This window comes from Suncus etruscus, chromosome 11 (assembly GCF_024139225.1).
Source record: "Suncus etruscus isolate mSunEtr1 chromosome 11, mSunEtr1.pri.cur, whole genome shotgun sequence".
Lineage (NCBI taxonomy): Eukaryota > Metazoa > Chordata > Mammalia > Eulipotyphla > Soricidae > Suncus > Suncus etruscus.
Genome location: NC_064858.1, coordinates 106,014,601 through 106,031,377, shown reverse-complemented (window position 1 = coordinate 106,031,377; position 16,777 = coordinate 106,014,601). Strand labels below are relative to the sequence as shown.

Here is a 16,777-nt window from a genome sequence, read left to right as displayed (position 1 = left end):
ATGCAGTGCTTACTCACTGGGTTGCGTTGCTCTCTGCTGTTACCGACTCGGTTGCACTGCTTCCACAATAGCTAAAGTGCTCCCCAGAAGTGCCACACCTTAGTTCTAGTATTCACACAGTTGTCTGCAGTATGCTAAGATTCCACACTTTCGCTGGAGCACTGGAAGTAACAAATGGGTGTGCCATACAGATCACACTCACCATGTGGAATGGTGATGAGAACACACTTGAGATCTCGCACCTATGAAGAAAGCACTCCACCACTGAACCATCCCTGAACCCCCTAAAGTAGAACTTCTAACTCAATACACATTCCAAAACTTAAGGGAATCTTTTTTTTTTTTTGTGGGGGGGAGGGACAGCATTTTAGGAGTAGATGTTTTCCTTTTCATATCATTATGGCTGAATTTTAGCTGACTTGGGGGGAAGCAAGGTGTCAGCGGGTATGGGGAATAGTCTGATGCTGTAGATCAAACTGAGTTGGATCACATGTAAGGCAAACAAGTCCCTTACCCATCTTTTCCCACTGTTAGCTATTATTAAAAGTAGTACTTTCCTAAAGCTTGATAAAGTGCTATATTACTGTCAAAAAATAAAACACTTTATTGTAACTCTGAACAGATAAAAAGGGGTGTGAGCTAGTGAAGATATTTAGTGAATTCCCTTACTAGTAAACTCTTATCTGTTCAGAAGGTTCCTTCACAGTCTTTACATTTTTAGTTTCTTAAATATTTCACTTCAGTCACATCATTCAGGTCTCTACTCAACCAACATCTTCAAAAGAAAAACAAAAGCCACTTTTGCTGCATACATAAATATAAGTTTATTTAATTGTATGATTTTAATTTAAAGGATAGAAGTGATAATACATGATTATCCAGAACTAGGAAGACAGTCAACATTTTCTCATTAGTAGACAAACCCGAAACTTCAGTAATACTGACAGTATTTCTTACAAATTTGAACTTTCAAGCAAAACTTGAAATTTTAGAAAAGTTATTATCTTCCCACCTGGTGAGTCTGACTACTCATAAATACTTAAAGATTTTTCTGACAAGATAGGTAGCAATATTAATGGATGTGAGATTTTTCCAATTTGTCTAATGAAATATATCAAGATCTGAAATATCTACATTACTAAATGGGCCAAAATTTTCCCAATGACCATTACAAAATAACAAGTCCAAGAGGCCGGAAAGATAACATGGAGGTAGAGCATTTGCCTTGCATGCAGAAGGACAGTGGTTCAAGTCCCGCCATCCCATATGGTCCCCCAAGCCTGCCAGGAGCGATTTCTAAGCATAGAGCCAGGAGTAACCCCTGAACGCAGCAGGGTGTGACCCAAAAATCAAAACTAAAATAAAATAACAAGTCCAAGAACAAGGTATGTGTATTATTCACATACATCTTCTACCTGTGAAATTCAAAGATTCAAAGTAGCTGATACATCTTAGACTAGTGACATTGGGGTGGGGTGGGGGGTAGGTTGGGCCACTCATGATAGTGCTCAGGGATTACTTCTGGCTCTACCCTCAGAAATTACTCCTGGCAGGTTCAGGGGACCATATGGGATGCCAGGAATTGAACCCGGGTCAGCCGCATGCAAGGCAAACGCCCTACCCACTGTGCTATCACTCCAGCCCTGAGACTAATAGGTTTTTATTTAACAACTAGGAAGTTCATTGTATAGGGTTTCAGATTCCACAGTGCAACTAGTCTTAAAAAATTGCCACTTGTTGAGGTTGAAAAAATAGTACAACAGGTAGAGCCATTTGCCTTGCATGAGGCTTAACTGAGTTCCATCCGCAGCATCACATATGGTCCCACAAGTCCCACTAGGAGCAATTCCTGAGTGCAGAACCAAGAGTAACTCCTAAGCATCACTGGATGTGATCCATACACACAAAAAGAAAATGCCACTTGCTGATTAAAATGATCCAAAGTTCCAAATGTTGAACAGTGATTGTTATACCTGTGTATACTAAATAACTAAAAAAAATTATTGAAATGTAAACTTCAAATAAACAATTTCAATAATAGTGCTAATAATGTGAAAAAATAAACAGATCAATGTAAAAGACTAATTTCCAACTCCAGAAAGAAAAATGCAGTTTTAGATATACATATGGCAGTACAAAAAAGAAGAGAGAAAATACCAAGTTCATCACTTTCACACTATAAGAACATTTTCTGCAATTGTATCTCTTTTTAGTAAATTTATTAATTCAACAAACAAGAAGTGTACCACCTCCAATGAACTTGTCAACCAAAATAAAGGATATCTACCAGCAGAAGTTAATTTACCAGAGGCTTATCAAGTATTACCTAACCTTTGTTAATTAATAGTGACATCCGGGAGCTAAGAGAATCAATTTATCTGCCTTCAAACAAAAATAAAAAAAATACAAAAATAGCTGGAGAATACATATTAATATGCCACTTAATGGCTTCTCTCTTCCTCTCATTCCCATGAACAGTCTGGCATAGTGAATTACATCGGTAATTCACAGACAGATGCAAGTATATGTTACAAACTATGTGTAAAAGGTAAAAGTCATTAGTCATTAGTTTCTTGCTGCAAATGCTTATGAAAAATTCTACCCTAAGGATTCAAACTAAATTCACAATTTTCCCCCCGAAACTCATCGTTTTGTACTCTAAGTCCAGCACTGCCATCCGTTCATATTTTGTCAGTGGCATTCATTTCCCCAATCTCAATACCATGGTTCATCTTATCGCTTGCCACCAGTCTACAGCCAAAAATTTCTTTAAAAACACTGTGTGGAAGGCAACCATCTTCTCTACTACCCAAGGTAATCCAGGCCTTCTGCAACAAATTGCTTTCCCGGCTTGCATTCCGTCAGTCCATTCTGCTGATAGTTATAAAAGCCGTGCTCAAGGGTAGCTGACATGACGACACCATGAGGTCATGAGTCTGATCCCTGGCAATGCCCTCATGCTCACAGTGATCATAGCAACACAGTTACCAGGCTTCCTGGACACCAGCATGTGGCACAATGCAACCAAGTGTGTAATTTCAGCAATGCAACTAAAGCATGTAAGCACCACTAGCAAAGTGTGTAATCTCCCTGGAAGCACCACAATCAAGTGTGGGTAATTCCTTCCTGATCATTGCAACAGTAGGAAAAGGGAAGGGAAACAAAACAAACTTTTTCAAAAAAAAAAAAAAATGGCTGTTCCTAGCACAGTATTTTTAGTCATATCATTCCTTGTTCAGAAACCCCAAGGGCAGGTTCTTATTACTTTTGTCAACCTTTTCTTCAAATAAGATTATGGAAAAAATGACACTATTTTAAGGGGATAAGCTGAATCAATAAAGTTGTCAGAAAGATGGAAAGTCTCTTAATGGTTCTCCTTGAAGTACCACTTCATTCTATCCCACTTTAGACTTTCTGAAGCACTTACAATCTTGGAACATACGCAGTCTGGGCTGTCTGTATCCAGCTCCGGTGGCAGTCAAATGTAATTCTGTGACTGTCTCTTCCTTCAAATGGACAGACCACTGTAAAACATACTCCTTCCTGAAGACAAATCCCAAACCCTAATATTTGGACTCATTTTTCCAGTGCTGACCTTCCATAGAATATATCAAAAAGAAAAAAATATAAACCACTTTGTACATGGCTTCTCACTAATATATAGAGTATGACTAAAATGTCACAAATATTTCCTTGACTTCTTCAACCACATGGCTTCCAGGCCGCTCCAAAACTGCTGAACAAAATAGCATCCATTGGATGATGTCAAATTCAGAGGTGAGAGGACCATAAAATGGAAAATGGAACTTTGACCCCTTGATCAATATTAATGAAACTAAATTTACTTCCAATTTTCTTTGCACAGAATAGTTTTTTAAACAATGGCTCTTCCAGCTCATATTTAAACTATCTGCAAAGTTACCACAGTCAGCACACTTGTAAAAAACAATTTTACTTATTAATATGAAGTCACACACCAGACTGCATTGTGAAATATGAAAGAAGAGTTTGATAAAAGGAAAGCCTGCAATCTTTTGGCAAATTCTATTTCCTCACAAATTAACCCTGTCATATATTTGCACATTTATTAGAGTCATTAAAATCTTTTGTTTTGGGCTGGAGAGATAGCACAAAGGTAGGGCGTTTGCCTTGTACACAGCCGATCCAAGACACACGATGGTTCAAACCCAAATATCCCATATGGTCCCCGTGCCTGCCAGGAGCAATTTTTGAGCGCAGAAGTAACCCCGCAGAGTAACCCCAGGTGTAACACCTGAGCGCTGCCAGGTGTGACCCAAAAACAGAACAAAATAAAAAACTCTTGTTTTAGCGGCTGGAGCCATAGCACAATGGTAGGGCATTTGTCTTGTACACAGCCAACCCGGGACAGACCCAGGACAGACCCAGGTTTGAATCCCGGCATCTCATATGGTCCCCTGTGCCGGCCAGAAGCGATTTCTGTGCACAGAGCCAAGAGTAACCCCTAAGCAGTGGCGCATGTGGCTCAAATAAATAAATTTTAAAAAGAAAGAAAATTTGTATCTACACACACACACACACACACACACACACACACACACACACACACACACACACACAAGAGCTTGCCAGTACATATATATTTCTCTAGCCAATTACATAGTTTCCTGACCGACATAGCAAGAGCCAATACTGATTATTCTGTGAGCCACCCATGAACAAATTATGCTTCTAAAACTGTTAACTCTTTGACAGTACTATTCTGCACAATACTTTTAGTACACCCTCTTTCTGAACATCCAAAAAGATTAAATATATCAAGAAAAAGAAAGTACATAACCAATTTACCCACAACACTCTGGGTAATCATAACACACTACTGTTAAAACAAAATAATCAGAGCCAGATTAATAACAGCAGGTAGGGCAATTATTTGCCTTGCACATGTCTTACCCAGGTTTGATCCCTGACACCCTATATGGTTCCTCAAACACTGCCAGCAGTGATTCTTGAGTGCAGAGTCAGGAGTAAGCCCTAAGCATCACCCAGTGTGGCACTAAAAACAATAAAACCAATTACCAAAAATAAAAATAAAATAAGTAATCCAAGACACAGATCCCATATTTAAAGATCGGACTTTAAATGGTGATGATACAATTAGCAATCCAATTAAAAAGCTTATTTAAACTCAATAATGTAGCAAAAATCAGTACAACCCCAAATCATGAAAACTGTATTAGTTATTAGTTACCTAGAGTTCAAACTTGAAAATAAACAAAATTATCTCTTATCATATTTTATATTGTCTTGATTCTTAAGTAACATGAAAATTATCAGGCTCCAAAATACCAAATTCACTCACCATACTATATTTAAACACAATGTGCTCTGATCACACAAAATTTCAATGAAAGTTTTATTTTATAATCAAATTTTCAACTTTCCTCAAAATAAAAAATATTACAAGGCATGATTTTAAAAGGGGAACGATTATCTTGCTACATTTTGCCAAAATAAGATTAAAAAAATATGAATCTCAAAAAAACCCTTAGCTATGCAATTCAACCAAGCTTACAGCTGCATTTTTTTTCCTTCATCAAACAAACACAAACCAAAGCCTCACTCTCAATTTTAAAAGGCTTTTTGCCAGTTTGCTCCTACAAGACATTTTGTTGGGGTTTTTTTCGGTTTTTGTTTTGTGTTTTTTTTTTTGTTGGGTTTTGGGTCACACCCAGATGCACTCAGGGTTACTCCTGGCTCTAGGCTCAGAAATCACTCCTGTCAGGCTAGGGGACCACATGGGATGCCGGGATTCGAACCACCATCATTCTGCATGCAAGACAAATGCCCTACCTCCGTGCTATCTCTCTGGCCCGCCATTTTGTTTTTTGTTTTTTGTTTTTTTTAATATATATATATATACTGTTAAGTGGGAGAAAAATGGGGAAAGGGGCAGGGAGAACAGCACTGGTAGATAGAAGTGAACATCAGTGAAGGGATTGTTGTGGAAACACTGTGTGCCCGAAACCCAACCATGAATAACTGTCATTTCACAGTGACAAAATTAAAACATTTGTAAAATATTTGCAATATAATAAAAAATTAAAATGCCTTTGTTTTATAAAGTATTGTCCCATCTCTCAACTACAAATGTTTAACATTTTATTAACAAAAGGAACATAAGGCATAAAAATTACTCAGGTTTGGGTTTTTGGGGGGTTTTATTTTTGGTTTGGGGGGCATTTTTTGTTTGGTTTGGTTTTTGGGTCACACCCTGCAGCGCTCAGGGGTTACTTCTGGCTCTGAACTCAGAAATTGCCCATAGCAGGCTCGGGGATACATATGGGATGCCAGGATTCGAACCACTGTCCTTCCAGGATAGGCTGCATGCAAGGCAAATGCCCTACCACTATGCTCCGGCCCTGTCAGTATTTATTTTAGAATCACTCTTCTAAAAGGAATTCATAATAATGAGCCATACATTAGGTTACAAAGCAAACACGTTTTTACATCTGATGGAATTCTACACTGAGATCTCAATGGCCCAATCAGATCAAACATTTAGAATGGCTCTAAATCCCCAATCTCAAAAAGAAATGAGGAAATTTGTTTAATTACTGTAAATCCTATTAAACTAATCTTATTTATCAAGTGGAAAGTGTCCGACCTCTGAGGGCTACGGCAGGCATAATGAATGCAGAGCTTAATTAGGGCCCACTGTTGGCTCCCCATAATCTATTAATTAGCATTCTCCGTTCTCTAGATCTCATAGCAGTGTTTCACTTTACTTTAAAATTGCACCCTTCGGTTTGGACCACTGTTATACAATTTTAGGATTGTGTGGTAATTATAGTGGGTGCAGGAAGAATATATTCCTGCCAACACTGGCGCTTAATTAGGGCAAGGGGCGGAATCTAGATAAGACAGTGCTCACCCTTCCTTAGCGCATGTGGATTTTTTGGCATTCTGGTGGTGTGGGTTGTTTTTGCTTTCACTGGACTGAAGAGCTGAGTGCCCGATATAATCGATATAATCTTCAGAAGATTTAGAATTTTGCCTTTGAATGCAGCTTGCTAATTAGAGAATACTGCCATTGTTTTTTTATACATAAGACTTTTCAAGAAGCAGATAACTAGCTGCCCCAATTATTTTAAAACGAAGGAGTGTGTCAGTTAATTTCTCCCCATTAAAATGAATGTTTCCAAGTGATAATAAAAGCCATACTGTTGACAGGCATATTTACAATATCATCAGCAAGGACCCGGGTGATTAGCTAATACAGTGATAAATTCGGCAATCCCAATTTCTAAAACCTCGGAATATTACAAGTGCACACTTCCTTTAAACTTATGCACATAATGCCACTTCATTGCTAAGGGAGATGTATATCTGTGAGCAATTTTTATATGATATTATAATATAAAACTGCATTTCAGATAAATAGAGGTAAGCTGTAATTTATTCAACGATACATGTGTCATTGGACAATGCAGTCAGCTTACCATCCAAATACATATAAAATACTTAATTGGGGTAAAAAGGAATGATTATAAAGGATAAAATCAAAACTTACGTAACTTATAAAATGTGTATACACACACGATCCACACCTGAAACATATATTATAATGCAATGTTGGTTCAACAAGCAAAAAGTGTTTTAATTCAGTAGCTCACATTCAAGCATCAGTGTATATTGCAAATGTATCGATCTCATTTTATAAAATTAAAAGAATTTAATACTCATTTTAGGAATAGTTTCTGAAATCTATACTACAGATGGACTCGCTACCACAAATTGAAATTAAGCAAACTTACTTTTTCTTCTCATGGTATTTACCATCCAATTTTAACCAATTTTAATTCTCTGTTAAATTTTATAAATAAAACTAAATGCAGTTCACTTTTCAACAACTTAAATGCTAAATGGGGGGAAAGTATTTCCCCACTCTGTTGACATAGATGTTTATCTTACATACACAGAAGAAGACATCAAAATCACCTACATGACTTTTTTTAACCAAACATATATAATATTTTTTTACTCTGGGTTTTAACCCAGAACCTCAAACATTCAAGGCAAGATTGAGGATATGACTCAAACGGTAGAGCACCATCCCGGCACCAAATGGTCCTCTGAGTAGCACCCTGGGTCTCCCAACACTGCTAGCTGTGGCCCCGAACAATAAAATACACACATATGAGGCAGATGTTCTACAGCTAGGCCACATCCCCAGGTTTCTTATTTTGCTGTTTCTTTGTTTTTTGGGGAGGGCCACACCTGGTGGTCCCAGGGGTTACTCCTGGTTCTGCACTCGGAAATCACTCCTGGTGCTGCTTGAGGGACCATAAGGGACGCTGGGGACTGAAACCAGGTCGGCCACGTGAAAGGCAAGCCCCTTACCTACTGTACTCATCTCTGCAGCCCCAATATCTAAGTTTTTTAACAACCTTTCTTCTGGCACACATCCCTTCTATTGAAGGTCACTATGAAATAATGATTATGCATTGGTTTCTATCACACTCTGGGTTACAATATGGGAGGGAAAAAGATGAATCTGACAGTGGTTCTTTCTTTTCCTTTCAGTCTGCCTTGCCCGCGCTAACCTAAGACAGACCGAGGTTCGATCCTCTGGTGCTCCATATGGTCCCCCAAGCCAGGAGTGATTATTGAGCGCATAGCCAGGAGTAACCCCTGAGCATCATCGAGTGTGCCCCCCAAAAAAAAACAACATTCAGGGCCAGAGAGATAGTAGAGAGGTTAAGAAAAAAAAAAAAAAATATATATATATATATATTTAAGATCATCCCTTAGTCTCATCTCCCCTTGTATAAAACAAGTATAAAACAAGCCTGAAAATCTACATATCTGGTTAAGAAAAAAAAAAAAAAATATATATATATATATATATTTAAGATCATCCCTTAGTCTCTTCTCCCCTTGTATAAAACAAGTATAAAACAAGCCTGAAAATCTACATATCTGGTGTAAGTAAGTTTGTCTTTACTTTTAAGATCTAACCAGGTTTTCATTTATTTTCCTTTCACAGTTTTAAAGTATGAAAGACTCAAACTTGCTTAAAAATGCTTTATAAAATTGTCCTCTATTAAGTATAGATTTTTTTTTTTTTTTTTGGTTTTTGGGGCCACACCTGGTAACTCTCAGGGGTTATTCCTGACTATGCACTCAGAAATCACTCCTGGCTTGGGGGACCATATGGGACGCTGGGATTCGAATCCAAGTCCGTCCTGGGTCAGTCGCATGCAAGGCAAATGCCTTACTGCTACACTATCGCTCCAGCCCCAGATATTTTTTTTAAACTAAGATTTTTGTGTAGTAACATAGCCGCTGGTTAAATGTAAAAGCAAACTAGAATGAGAATATAATATACCTGAAAAAAATGAAATTTTTTTAACTTCGAAATCCCCAATTCAAGAGAGGAGAGAGAGGAGAGAGAGGAGATAGAGGAGAGAGAGAGAGAGAGAGAGAGAGAGAGAGAGAGAGAGAGAGAGAGAGAGAGAGAGAGAGAGAGAGAGAGAGAGAGAGAGAGAGAGAGAGAGAGAGAGAGAGAGAGAGAGAGAGAGAGAGAGAGAGAGAGAGAGAGAGAGAGAGAGAGAGAGAGAGAGAGTTGATTAGACAGGGCAAAGGCAAAGCCTGCTTTGCGTACAGGAAGCCCAGGTTCAACCTCTGCACTAACTGGCTCCCAGATCACTGCCAGAAGCAAAGCACAAACACAAAGCTGAGACTAAAACTTGAATGATACCAGTGGTCCGAAAGTCAAAATAATAAAAGTAAAAATCTGATTCGGGAGTCAGTGAGATAGCTCACAGGCAAGTGCACTAGGATCCAGGTTTGAATCCTGACACCATGTAGTTTTCCAAACATCTCAAGATACAGGTTTGGTAGCGCCCATTACTTTTAAAGAAGCCAAAACTATAAAAACTGAAATCTCTAGTTCAAAGGTATTTGAGTTTTAGTCTTTAATTTACATTGCACTATGAAATAAATATGAAGATTTTTATTTACTATTAAATATTAGACATGACATTAATGGTATAGGAACCCTAAAAATAATGCTTTAGGTCTATATAGCATTTAATATGCTATAGAAATTATCTAAAAAGAGTCACAATCCAATGCAGCCACACAACATGTCAAAATTTCACAGTAATGTTTTCCCACAGAAAATCGATAAGAAAGTAGCAAAAACAACCACCAAGCTTAGGGAGCCCAAACTCTAACACAGACGGCTCAGTTAGCACCAACCACTGTAGTAAATCCACTGATCATGATGTTAGTAACACCATGGAAAGCTATAACAATCACTTGTAGATCTAAGTTTTTATATTTCCATTTGCTCTGTGCCATAACAAGCAGTATCAAGTAAAAGTGTTTGTGCCTGTAAGAGGCAAGCTAAAGTGGGGAGGCTGGAATCAGGACACTAGGGAAGAGAAAGTTACACTGGTGGTATGACTGGTGTCTGAAAATTTAATATCTGAAGCAACTGTATCATGCACAATTTGACAAATCATGGTGTTATAGTAAAAAAAATAAATAAAATATTTTAATTTGGAACCACAACCTAACACCTAGTATTCCATTTGTATAAAATGCAGATAGTTTATTCAGAAGAAACATTTTAATGGTAAACAGCAAAGTCATCATAGATGGGCAGATTACTGGTAAATCACATCTATTTTATCTATTTTAATATCTATGTCTTATCTTTATATATTATTCTTGGATTTTTTTTTTTTTGAGGGGGCCACATCCAGTATGTTCAGGACTTATTCCTAACTCTGTGCTCAGGGCTCACTCCTGACAGTGCTTGAGGAACCATATGGGGTGCAGGGCAGCATACAAGGTAAGTAACTTACCCGTACTATCAAGAGTCTTTTTTGGGGGGAGGAGGTGGCCACACCTGATGACACTCAGGGGCTACACTCTCAGAAATCACTCCTGGCTTGGATGATGCCGGGGGATCAAACTGTGGTCCGTCCTAGGCTAGCGCACACAAGCCAGATGCCTTACTACTAGCGCCACCGTTCTGGCCCCATGGAGTCTTTTTTTTTTTAAGTGAAGAGGGAAATATATGAGGGGAGAGATTTGAACAATAGCACACAGGCTTCTCCAGGAAGAAAAACATGAGAGTACACATTTCAGGTTGAGATGCAGGCCAATATCAGGGCAGAGAATCAGTGTATTATTTTTAGGAAGTGGGGGCAAGGGATAGTTTTATTTCTTGGAGGGCATTCTGGAACTTTAAAACATACAGAACAATGAAAACAGAGCCATTCTTCAAATAACCAAAACGATTAGAAATAAAGCAAGTAAGGTAAGTCAATCAGAGATCAATCCTTTTTAATTCTTAGAATAATTCAAGAACACAAAGAAACCTAAAAAAAAACCTTTAAAAAAAAAGCAGCATGTATAATGTAACCAATATGGTCAATATGGTAACCACTTTAAAATGAGAAGGGGGGGGGGAGGAGAAGAGGCTGGAGAGAGAGCAAAGTAGAAGGTGGAAGGGTTTTTGCCTTGCACGCAGCTGATTCAGGACAGATGGTGGTTTGAATCCCAGCATCCCATATGGTCCCCCAAGCCTGCCAGGAGTGATTTCTGAGCAGAGAGCCAGGAATAACCCCTGAGTGCTGCCAGGTGTGACCCAAAAACCAAAAAACCAAAAAAATAAAAAAATAAAAATGTCTGCTATAGAGGCAGACAGCGAAGAGAGCTGAGGGGAGAGCAGAAAAAAAACGAGGACATTGGTGGCAAGAAATGTGCACAGGTCAAGGGATGGGTGCTGGACACTATAGAAATAGGAACAACTTTGTCACTGTGATTAAAGAATTTCTGGGGGGAGCCAGAGAAACAGCATAGCGGTAGGGCCTTGAATGTGGCCAACCCAGGACGGATCCGTATTCGAATCCCAGTATCCTATATGGTTCCCCAAGTCTGCCAGGAGCGATTTCTGAGCACAGAGTCAGGAGTAACCCCTGCGCGCCACCAGGTGTGGCCCGAAAACCAAAAACAGGGGATCTCTATTTAAAATACAGGGGAGGGGAGCCAGAACAGCGGCACAAGCGGTAGAGCATTTGCCTTGCATGTGCTGACCTAGGACGAACTGTGGTTCAATCCCCCAGTGTCCCATATGGTCCTCCAAGCCAGGAGCGATTTCTAAGCACATAGCCATAGCACATAGTAACCCTGAGTGTCACCAGGTACGGCCCAAAAACAAAACAAACAAAAAAACAAAAAATACAGGGGAGAGGGGCAGGAGAGATAGCACAGCAGCAGGGCAATTGCACTGCACACAGCCGAGCCAGGACGGACAGTGGTTTGAATCTCGGCATCCCATATGATCCCCATGCCTGCCAAAAGTGATTTCTGAGTGCAAAGCCAGGAGTAAACCCTGAGCTCTGCCGAGTGTAACCCAAAAACCAAAAAAAAATGAAAAAGAAAAATGCAGGGGAATGGTCAAGAATGTATCAGCAGTAGAACATTTGATTTGCATTCCCACAATGAGGCTACCATGGGTCACAGGCTTATATGATGGTGCTGCTTAAGCTACAAGTGGAGCCACTATAATGCTATCATCAAGTTTTACCTGCTGTTGGTACATACTGAGAGCTTCTTAGGTATATAAGCTGAAACTGGCCCAGTTCAATGGGCCAAATGCAAATACACTCTACCTACCGTCTTAGCTTTATCTGTCTTTTAATCTATTATGGTAAACCTTCATGCTGCAACTTTAATTTACATATCCTGAATAATTTTTATAATTAATATTAGAGCAGCAGCAAAATTTCCTTCTCATGAGAATTGGTAAAAACTGGAGCTAGTATACTACTCCTAGGGATATACCCTAGGAACACAAAAACGAAATACAAAAATCCCTTCCTCACACCTATATTCATTGCAGTGCTATTTACAATACCCAGACTCTGTAAACAACCTAGATGCCCTTCAACAGATGAATGGCTAAAGAAACTTTATTACATATACACAATGGAATATTATGCAGCCATAAGGAGAAATGAAGTCATGAAATTTTCCTATACATGGATATACACAGAAACCGTTATGCTGAGTGAAATAAGCCAGAGGGAAAGAGAGAGACACAGAATAATCTCACAGATCTATGAGTTTTAAGAAAAATAAAAGACATTATTGTTATAATCCCCAGAGATGAGGCCAGAAGAACTGGCTCATGATATAAAGCTTACCACAGAGAGTGGTCAGTACAGTTAGAAAAATAACTCACTAACAACTACCATGACAATGTTATTGAGTAGAAGTAGAATGCCTGTCTTGAATACAGGCAGGGGATAGGAGAGGAGGGAGTTAGGAGGCATTGGTGGTGGGAATGTTGCACTGGTGAAGGGAGGTGTTCTTTGTATGACTGAAACCAAACTACAATCATGTTTGTAATCATGGTGGTTTAAAAAAGAAATAAAAACAATAAAAAAAATAAGAAGGCCATTGATTTAAAATAATTATAAATAAAAATTGGAGCTAGAGCAATAGCACAGCAGGTAGGGCATTTGCCTTGCACATGGCCAACCCTGGTTCAATTTCCGGCATCCCTGAACCTTTGAGAAGTGTTTTCTGAGCACAGAGCCAGGAGAAACTGGGGGTGGCTCAAAAGCAAAACAAACAGAAGAAATAATTGATAAAAATTAAGCCGGAGTGATAGCATAGCAGGTAGGGCAGTTGCCTTGCACATGGCTGAACCCAGGTTCACTCCCAGGCATCCATATGGTCCCCAAGTCTGCCAGGACTGATTTCTGAGCACAGAGCCAGGTATGGCCCAAAAACCCAAGCGCCCCCCCACCCACAAATGGTAAAATTCTAAACATATGGGAAAGGAGAAAAGAAAGAGAAACTAGAGAAAAGAAAGCAAGGGGCCAGAGAGATAGCATGGAGGTAGGGCATTTGCCTTGCATACAGAAGGATGGTGGTTCAAATCCTAGCATCCCATATGGTCTCCCGAGCCTGCCAGGACTGATTTCTAAGCATAGAGCCAGGAGTTACCTCTGAGCGCTGCCAGGTGTGACCCAAAAACAAATAAACCAAAAATGAAATAAAGCAAGAAAGGAAAGCAAGCAGGCATGGCAACCAGGAAACTATTAGGACCAAATTTGAAAATAAAAAGCTAAAGAGTGAAGGACAGAAAACATTAGGAGAATCAGGGAAATAACTGAGCCAAGAAAGGCAAAACATACGTATTTTCTGGCATATAAGACGACCCTTCAACCCATGAAAAACTTCCTAAAAGTCGGGAGTCTTATATGTCGGCATACGGCATGCTGAAACTTATTCCAGCTTCAGGGACGAGTGAAGCACCCCACTCTTACTTTTAAGAAGTAACTTACTTTTAAGACTTTTAGGAAGATTTTCATGGGTTGAAGCGTTGTCTTATACGCCGGAAAATACGATAACTGAGAAAGAGTAAGACTAGCTCATTTCACTTACACACAGGACTCAGTCATAACAAGAAACATCCACATGCAACTGACCTGGTTTTCCTCCTGCACAACTCTGTACTGCTCTTTCCAAATAGTGATTTTGGAAGCTTCGTCTTTTCGCAGGGCTCGTTCCTTCTTGAGTTCCGGGCTCCAGAAGGTTTTGATGCTATTCATCGAGGAGCTCAGTTTACTCTCCTTCACTTCTACATCCTTCCGCAGGAGGTCATTTTCCCTTAGCACTTCCTTCAGCTGAGTCTGCAGGTCCATGATTGTGTTGTCTCTTGCCTGGCGAAGAGAGTGAGGCACGGTGGACGCCATGCTCACGGGGGGAAGGTGGTGCTCTCCGAACGCGATCGTGTCACTGGCAACCCCACTGCTAGCTATGTTGGGGCTACTTCCCATGGCCGTCATCCTGACACCGTAAGGCAGACGCCCCCCAGAACGGCCAAGTGTCATGGTGCTTTTAGGCGTTTCCGCGCCAACATTTTCATGGTCACTTAGGTACATAGGGCCAGATGTGGCGTAGGCAGCGTTTAAAGACTGGATGTTCTCCATTGAAAGGGTCTTGCCACTGCCCCCTCCAACGGTGCTTCCAGAATTCCCTCCGGTGCTGTTGGTTCGGCGGTGACCTAAGCGAGGAGAACGGGGAAGCCTCGGGGAGCGCCCAGGGCTCTGAGTGCTTGGTTCCACCTTCCCCACGGAGCGAGCACTTCCATACATGGCTGCGGGATTAACTCGGGTGCCAGAAAAGGTGTCAAGCAGAAAGCAAAAGGTGGAACTCCGTGAGGTTTTCCTATGGCTGTGAATCTGCTTAAGGCTAATCAGAAGGACGGGTCATCAGCTATCCAATCTTGAAGAAATAGTTCACACCATATCTGTAATGAAAAGATTACAAAATTAAATCCTCCAGTAGTAAGCATTTCCCTTCTCAGTAACTTTATGACACGCACTCGGGAGATCATCTCCGCTTCATAATCAACTTAATCCGATGTCTGAATTTGATTGTGGCATAATTGATGTCATTGTTACTGTCATTTGAAAAATATCAAACATGCCTCAAAACTGTAATATAAAACTGTATCAGACAGAAAATTAGGTAAATACGACATTGACTAGGAAAAGATCACACTCAAATTGTGACCCTACAAGAGTCTAGCAGGAAAAGCCAGTATCAACTGACAACTAAAAACTGTCACAAGATAAATTCCTAGCACATGGCACAGTATAGACTTGCCCATGGCCTTCATGATTAGCCTCTGCTAGATTAAGAAAAGTTGTTTAGATGGGGAGGGTGTTTGCCTTGCATGCAACCAACCTGGGCTCGATCCCCGACATCCCATGTGGTCCCCCAAGCTAGCCAGTAGTAATTTCTGAGGCACAGAGCCAGAAGTAATCCCTGAGTAGAAACCAAAAATAAAAGAAAAGGTTGCTTGCTCCTATCCTTCTAAGGGAATTCACACACAATAGCAAAGTAACATTTACATTATATCAAAAATTGGGGCCGGAGACATAGCATGGAGGTAAGGCATTTGCCTTTCATGCAGAAGGTCATTGGTTCGAATCCCGGCATCCCATATGGTCCCCCGTGCCTGCCAGGTGCTATTTCTGAGCAGAGAGCCAGGAGTAACCCCTGAGCACTGCCGGGTGTGGCCCAAAAACCAAAAGAGAAAAAAAGAATTGATTTTATTTACAGGCTGAGCTTACATGGGTGGAGGGTAGACGGGTCCTTTGGACTCTGATTAAATGATGTGGGTGTGGTAACAATATTGTAAATCCCTTAATAAAAAGGCTAAAAAAAGAAGTATGATATCCTGAGAACTGCAGGAGTAACCCCTAAGCATGGCTGGGTGTGGCCCCAAATCATAAACAAAAATATAAATTTAAGAAAGAATTCTAGGGGCTGGAGAGATAGCATGGAGGTAAGGCATTTGCCTTTCATGCAGAAGGTCATCGGTTCAAATCCCAGCATCCCATATGGTCCCCTGTGCCTGCCAGGAGCAATTTCTGAGCATGGAGCCAGGAATAACCCCTGAGCACTGCCGGGTGTGACCCAAAAACCAAAAAAAAAAAAAAAAAAAAAGAATTCTAAAATATCTGAAATTTTATTTTATCCCATTTATATTGGTCTGTGACTGTTTCATGCATACTGACTGATCAGTCAAGCTTCCTTGACCAAAGACAAATAACTTTACTTCCCTAGCACAGTCAGCATACCGTCTTCCCACTGTTCTGTCTCCCACAAAACCCTACAAGACGACAAAGTGACACAGATAGATGTAACGCAAGCACTGGTTATGTATCACAACTAAGGAACACGGAATTCAGAGAAC

At 40.1% G+C, this 16,777-nt stretch overlaps 1 protein-coding gene across 4 annotated transcripts in view; it reads right to left on the bottom strand.

Moving 5' to 3' along the window:
• The window catches only part of ERC1 (ELKS/RAB6-interacting/CAST family member 1), a 434,994-nt gene extending 419,680 nt beyond the window's left edge, over positions 1–15,314 (bottom strand). For 2 of the 4 annotated variants that reach the window (XR_007500262.1, XM_049783202.1), the window contains exon 1: positions 14,499–15,313. Coding sequence is in view for 2 of the 4 variants with exons in the window: in XM_049783202.1 (XP_049639159.1) it covers positions 14,499–15,167 (669 nt within the window). In the remaining 2 variants the exon portion in view is untranslated. Of the gene's footprint in view, positions 1–14,498 lie in introns of all 4 variants that reach the window. The other 2 variants (XR_007500261.1, XM_049783203.1) reach the window with 2 other exon arrangements.
• Between the last annotated feature and the right edge of the window lie 1,463 nt (positions 15,315–16,777).